We start from the raw sequence: 7537 nt of genomic DNA on the forward strand, positions 1-7537 counted from the left end.
GAGAGAGAGAGAGAGAGAGAGAGAGAGAGAGAGAGAGAGATTTGGCGACCCCCTCAGGCACCCACTTGGGCCACTCTTTTCCTTTTTTGCTAACAGTGTAGGCCAGAAGCAGCTCTTATGTCTGGCCAGGGCCCTACTCCGGAGAAACCAAAAATCCTTTTCCTGGATGAAGCCACAGCTGCTGTGGATCCTCAGAATGACCTCCAGATCCAGGCAATCCTCAGAGATCGGTTTGCAGAATGCACCGTGCTGACCATCGCCCCACCGTCTGCACACGGTGATAGATTGCAACAGGTAATCCCTGCAAAGATTCCCTTTCTCTTTGTCACCAGCATCTCCCCAGAAAGATATTTCAGAGCTTGCTTGTAGTTCAACAATTCCAAGCCTAAACTTCTACTGGGGAACTTGGGCTGCCACTAAATTCTGGATAATCCTTCCCCTGATACATCCGCCTGGGTAGACAGGAGGTAGTGAAGATTCGTCGCTGCCGGATTTCTAAAGGGGGTGCAGAACCCGAATAGAAGAAGACAAAGGAAAGGAGACGTCCGATCCCTGCCTGGAAGGGCCTGTGGTCTTTTCTATCCACGAAATGCAGCAGGGTGACCCTATGAGCTACACCAGGCCTCAAGGTGATGTTTTTATCCAGAACAGTCTACCTTGTAGGATCATTGTACCTACAAGTTTGTGAAGCACTTTATTTTCACAACAACCCTGTGGATCAAGTACCCACAGGATATGGACATACACTTGATTGTCTTTTTTTTTTTTAACCTTGCCTGCTGTCTTAGAATCAATAACATGTATTGGTTCCAAGGCAGAAGAGTGGTCAGGGCTAGGCAATGGGGGTCAAGTGACTTGCCCAGGGTCACCCAGCTGGGAAGTGTCTGAGGTCAGATTTGAACCTAGGACCTCCCATCTCTGGGACTGGATTTCAATCCCCTGAGCTTCCTGGATTGTGTCTTAAACAGCTATGACCCTGGAAGGTAGTATCTTCATTTTAGAGAGGGGGAAACTGAGGCTGGGAAAGGTTACTATGACCATTGGTCACACAACTATTAAATGTAAAAGGTTGGGCTCTGATCCTCAGTCTTCCTGACTTATGGAAATATCATTTTCCTTCAAAAGATTTTAGTTATTTTCTTCCTAAACAGCACAGTGAGTCCCACCATTCTGGTGGAAAAGAAGAGCCCTAGCCCGGATGACAGGAAAGATACTGGGTAGATTTGAAACGGATCGAAGGCCTAGACTCCAGAGTAGGCAACGATGGCTCCCCGCCGCCGTAGTAAGAGGCTTCTGCGAGAATATCCCAGGAAGCTGTGCGGGGACTTGTGAGCTGTTGAACATTTTTACAAATGTCCTCGGGTAAAGCAAAGACGGCTTTTGTATCAAAATTATAGTGATATAATGCCGGGGGGGGGGGGGGGGGTAGCGCATACATGAGGAAGCAGTTGCAATCCAAAGATGTTTTGATAGGCTGGAAGATGTAGCTGAATCTAATATGATAGAGTGTAATGAGTATAAATGTAAGATCTTACCCTGGATTCAAGAAAACCGACCTTGCAAGTGCAAACTGAGGCCGGGAGAGAGGAACAGAACAACTCAGTTGTTTGTTTGAAAGAGATCAGGGAGTTTTAGGGGAATGCAAGCTCATGATTAATCAACAGTATAATGTATATTTTCTCCAACATTTACTCCCAGGACTAAGGGAGTATTCTGCCCCATTCGGAACACATCTGGACTTCTGTGTTCCTTTTTGATTGTGACATTATTAGAAAAGGATGCTAAAGGGGGCAGCTGGGTGGCTCAGTGAATAGAACCAAGCCTAGAGACGGGAGGTCCTGGGTTCAAATCTGGCCTCAGACACTTCCCAGCTGGGTGACCCTGGGCAAGTCACTTGACACCCATGGCCTAGCCCTTACCACTCTTCTGCCTTGGAGCCAATACACAGTATTGATTCTAAAACAGAAGGTCAGAGTTAAAAAAAAAAAGATGCTAAAAAATAAGCAGAAGAGCATGCTAGAGAAGGGTAACTGGAGTAGCAAATGACCCCAAATCCATGATATTATGTGGACTAGTTGAAGGAACAGGGGATATTTGCCCCAGGAAAGAAATGAGCTGGGACGTTAGGGTTTATGACAACCACCATCTTTAAATACTTGAGAAGCTGGTTTGTTCTATTTGGTCTCAAGAAGGCAGCTAGGTGGCTCAGTATATAAAGCAACTGGGTCCTGGATTTAAAATCTAGCCTCTAACACTTACTAACCCTGTTGACCCTGGGTAAGTCACTTAACCTCTGGGGCCTTAATCCCCCTTGGAGAAGAAAATGGTCAACCACTTCATGATCTTCGCCAAGAATATCCTAAGGGTTCCAAAGGATCTTGAAGAGTCAGACACTATTAAATAATAACAATTAGAATCAGGGGACAATAGGGAGGGCTAGAAATGGGCACATTTAAGCTTCTTTTGCAGAAAAACTTAACAGCTATCCAAATGAGGAATGGGCTACTGCCATTGGAGTACTCTGAGCATTTTGGATGGCCTATTTGTTGGGAGTGTTATGGCAAGAATTGGGTTGAGACGGGCATTAAGGGTACCTTCCAAATCAGAAATTCTGTGATTCTAGGGACTTAATAAGTGTCTGGTGAATTGGGTTTGGGAGTTTTTAACCTTAAATCAGAAAAAAAAACCATTGTCTCTTCTTAGAGGCCCCACAGCATCCAGGTGGTAGATTTTAGGAGATAGTTTAGCTGTGTGGGATCAGTGGGTTTCTCTCGCTTCCTCTTTCAGGATTCTGGTCATGGACAATGGAGCAGTGGCAGAATTCGGTACCCCAGCCCAGCTGCTAGCTCAGAGGGGACTCTTCTACAGATTGGCAGAGGAGTCGGGCCTCTGTGATCAAGTTCTAGAGCGATAGGCACAATCCAGGATGGACTCCCGCTGGGCCTCAATCTGAACGCCTGCCAAGCGGGACCAGCCTGCTAAGGCACGATGTACCAGGGGATGGGGAGAAGAGGGAGCCATGTCCCAGGCAGCTTGAGCCGATGGTCACTCATTCAGAGTTGAGCCCCCGCGGATTTTGGTGTCCCACAGATTCAGATGGATGGCTCCGGGGCTACTGGATCATTTCACTAGACCGTTCATTCTTTGCACCCAAGTGCAGGATCAGAGCACAACTAATATCAGGGCAGGAGCGGGGCACGAAGGAGCCCAGCCCTGGCCCTCTCACAGGCAATACAGCCCCTGTTCACTCTCCACCACTCAATTTCCTGCCACCTGCTGCCCTCCCACGTGGGTGTTCTGAATAAAGTGCCTGCAGCATGCTGATTTATGCCCATGTCTTAGCTACCTCCCGGGCGGGGTGAGAATGTCTTCTCAAACCCAAGGCAAGCCCAGAGAGCGAGGGGTGGGAGGCAGAAGGCGGACCTCAGAGTCCGAACAAGCGGGTTCAGGACCTGCTTCTGGCACTCCGTAATGGAATGAACACGGAGAAGTCCCTTGATCTTGTGGTGCCCTCAGTTATAGCTCATTTCCCAATGTGCAAAGGAGTGACATCTACCTACACCTCCCCTTGTCAGAAGGGCAGACACACAATCTCCTCTAGGCGGGGAGCTCTGGCTAACTCCCCTATTAACGGAGGACATGAAGGAGTCGGTGACTTGCCCGGCATCACACAGGCAGCTTCCTCCAGAAGCAGGGCTCAGACCCCGCTCGTCCCCCACTTCAGGGGCTCCTACCTATTACATGATGCTGCCCATCTTCCTCCTCCCGAAATGCTGGGCCGCTTCGAGTCTTTGCACGTGAGATACTCGTCACGAAGGAGGCCGTGATCTGTGGCCTTACACCGACTTAGGTCCATGCTGGGGACTCTCAGGAAAGCCTCGACTGCTCGTGCCCGCTCCGGGGTGGCTGGACGTTTGTGTCCGTGCCAGGACTCAGGGTATCAAGCCCACCTCTCTAACCCTTACCACCGGCATGCCTTGGGGCTGCCCATGGGTCTCACTTTCCTTACCTACCAAATGAGGCTGGGCCAGATTGTCCGGAGAGCCCTTGTAGCTTTAGAACCATGCTTCTGTGGACGCAGGACACCCTCTAAGCAACTCCTGCTGAGTGGGATCAATCCTTGGGGAGGGGAAAAGGAAGAGGCTTTGGTGCTTGAGAAGAATCTTTCCTTCAGAGTCAGGACATATGTAAGAACTTTGTTAAAAAAATTCTCATCTTTTCCTGGCATCAAAAGTAGACTCTATACACAACATTTCCTGCATCCAACTCCCTTTCCCTGGTACACGACCATCACCCTAGTTCAGGGCCTCATCCGTTTTTACCCAGATTACTGCAATAGTCTCTTAATTTTGTCTGCTTACCTCTAATCTCTCCCCACTCCAATACAGCCTTGACATCAGTGCTGCTGAATTCAAAATGAGGGCCACCAAACGATATATAAGAATCTCCCTAGGCCACATACTTAGAAAAACACAAATTAACATATTTTATTGTTTTTGTTCAATATTATGCAGTTGCATTTTAATTGGGCTTCTACTGCCCTAGCAAGTGCTCATCCTCTCTATTCTTACCTAACTTCCAAAGTGGTTTTCCCCAAGGCTCAGGTCTGACTACATTCCCATCCCCCCAGTCAATACATTCCAGTGCTTCTCTATTGTCCCTGGGATCAAATGTCAATTCCTCTGGCCTTTAAAGCCATTGCAATCTGACCCCAATTTACCCATCTAGCCTTATTATGCTATTCTATTCTTTCCCCGCTCTATGGTCTAGCCCTACTGTTTCCCTCATTCATAGTACACCATTTCCTATCTCTAGGCTCTTATACTGTTTAACCTCTGGAACTAGAAAGCAAGCCCTCCTTCCTTTCGCTTCTTAAACGCTGGTTTTCCTCAAAACTTCTCCACGAGGCCTTTCTTGGTCTCCCCAACTGCTAAGCATTCTCCCTCCAAGAGAAATATTTATTTCGTATACATTTAGGTAACATCAGATTCGAAAGCTCTCTTGGCATAGGTTCTGGGTGTTTTTACTGCCCACTGACTAAAGAGGAAATCAAATATTGGGGACAATTTAACTGTCATCTGGAACAAGTAAAATTTCATGCCTCAGAGAAAGCGTGAGCCATAAAGGAAAATCAAATTGTCAGGTCAACAAGCATTTATTTGTTACGTGCCTAGTCAATGGGAGGCACTGTGCTAAGCAAAGAGTGAACTAGAGAATTAAGTATTTATTAAGCACTTACCGTGGTTTGGGTCATGTGTTAGGTGTTGGAGCACAAAAAGCAAGCAGTTCCCAGACCTCAAGGCCTTTAGGATCCAATAGGAGACAACTCTAGAAATAGAAATGTTGGCCATGGATGGATATTATGAGCAGGGGTGTCGGTAACGGGGAATGGAGTCATAAACAACTGCTGGAAATGTCCTTTCCACAGAGGTGGTCCCAGAGCTCGGGACGGCCGCCTAACTCCTAGCATGGTGAGACAACACCTGTGAGAGCCGCAGTGGCTTGTGGGGGCAAATGCTGGCCCAGCAGAGGCCAGAGGCCCACCGGGGCAGTACCGGAGTGCCAGAGGGACCGAGTTAATGACCCTCTTTAGGAAGGAAGAAAAAGAGGTTCTGAGAATCTGGGAGACTTTGCCGGTCTATGGAGACATTAATGGTTGCACTTGGCTACAGGTGACCCTGGCTAGGATCTTTTTCATTCTTTACACATTTTAAAGAATTAGCTATCTTTGTGTTTGTTGCACTGTTAATACATTGTTATTGCCAATCACATCAATGCTTATCTAAGCCTGTGAGAGTAAGGTTTGCTAGAGGGATGAACAAAATCTTATGGGGAAACGGGGTTCCTGACTATAAACTGATATGGGGGCCCAGAGTTCATTGAAATGCCTGTGCATTCCTATTAGTTTGGGAGAAAATAGAGCATATGCTAAGAAAACTCTGTGGATGGAGAATGTGGAGAAGACAAGGCTTGTGTGAGGCCATGATGACTAGGTTCCGCCTAAAAGAAGATGTTCAAGTAGGGGCTGTTTTAGTCAGTGATGTTGCTTAAGTAATTCTTGTAGAAACAAGACTGGTTAGCTAGCCTTCCATCCCTTTCCACTCCAAGAGACTGTGTACTAAAAGGAAGTGCAGTATATGGAGTAAACATCATTCCACCCTCTTGCAAAGGGACTGTTTGCCCTGCCTTTTCTAGTATGGAAAACAGGCAAATTTCCTTACATTTTGGAATGAGAAGAAAATTAGTTAGCAGAAGAGGATCCCTGAGGTGGCTTTTTTTTTAACTTTTCCTTCAAGCAAAATAAGCCAGAATTAGATTAGGTAGTAAAATTTAGTAAGCAAATAGATGGGTCTTGTCTGAATGCTACATAATCTGTATCTTTGTTGCAATTCTCTAAACTATTGCTTACTATTATTTTATTATCTATATTTGATGAAAGTCTAGCTTGGCTTAAACTTGCCATGCCATTATTCACTTGGTGGCAACCTCTTTTAATCACACACACACACAAAAAAAACACCCTAGCTTTCTAAATTGCCCATAAATGTGTAAAAAGTCATAAAGCAAAAATACTTAAATTTCAAGATTTAGAACCCCAAATTTTCGGGATCAAATATTTAAAGCCAGAAAAATACCTTAGAAACCATCTAATACAACTCCCACCATTTTATAAGGGAAGAAATTAAGGCCCAGAGGGGTTAAATGACTTGCTTAAGGGTCATACATATAGTATCAAAAATGGGATTTAAACCCAGGTCCTCACATCAAATCATTGCTCTATTGTTTCATGCTATCTATTAATGAATGGAAGAAATAACAAACTTCACATATTAAAGTGGATTGTCCATAAACTATCACCTCGCAAGAGTAAAAATTGAGGCTAAAGATGAAATAGAAGAACTGAGTATTGTAAAAACTGTCTATATATTTCGTGTCACTTCCTCTCTCCAGCCTCTTTCAGCGGAGAGGTGACTCTGGTGGCAGTTTGCTGAGCGTTTTGGCATCTTGGCATGGTGGCAGCTATTGTTTGGTTTTGGCAGTGAGTTTTCCTGTATTTTAGCTTCAGATTTTTGCAGGTTTTCCTGTATTTTCATGTCATATTTTTCAAGTTAGAATTTCTCATCACAGTATTTAGGAGTATAAAAATGAATTTACCAAATATCCTAAGAAATTGGAGGTATTCTGAAATCTTTAATGTCCCTAATTCTTTAACCACCATACAAATGTCATAGAATATAGTATTCAAATTATGTATGTATGTATGTATGTATGTATGTATGTATGTATGTATGTATGTATGTATGTATGTAGTAGTTATTTTCCTAGCGGGCCTCACAAATTTTTTAATTTTTTTATTCCTCACTTAATTTAAAAACTAGAGACACCTGGGGAGCAGGAAAAGACCTAAACTTCCTCCAGGTTTCTCTCAGTGTTAATTAAGAGTAATCTAGGCAGTATTGTCAGTGAGGGTTGCCTAATTGGGTTGTTTGTTCCCTAAGGGAAAGGGGATTAGTATGTAAACAGCTTCCCTAGTCCT

General features: G+C 45.0%; 1 protein-coding gene across 1 annotated transcript in view; it reads left to right on the plus strand.

Annotated features, from left to right (window-relative positions):
- The window catches only part of ABCC6 (ATP binding cassette subfamily C member 6), an 84226-nt gene extending 80902 nt beyond the window's left edge, over nucleotides 1-3324 (plus strand). Inside the window, 4 exon segments of the mRNA XM_056806308.1 lie at nucleotides 97-151; nucleotides 154-261; nucleotides 263-294; nucleotides 2788-3324. Coding sequence (XP_056662286.1) covers nucleotides 97-151; nucleotides 154-261; nucleotides 263-294; nucleotides 2788-2914 — 322 coding nt within the window. The 3' untranslated portion in view covers nucleotides 2915-3324.
- Nucleotides 3325-7537: the final 4213 nt, after the last annotated feature.

This window comes from Monodelphis domestica, chromosome 7, assembly GCF_027887165.1.
Source record: "Monodelphis domestica isolate mMonDom1 chromosome 7, mMonDom1.pri, whole genome shotgun sequence".
NCBI classification, from domain to species: domain Eukaryota; kingdom Metazoa; phylum Chordata; class Mammalia; order Didelphimorphia; family Didelphidae; genus Monodelphis; species Monodelphis domestica.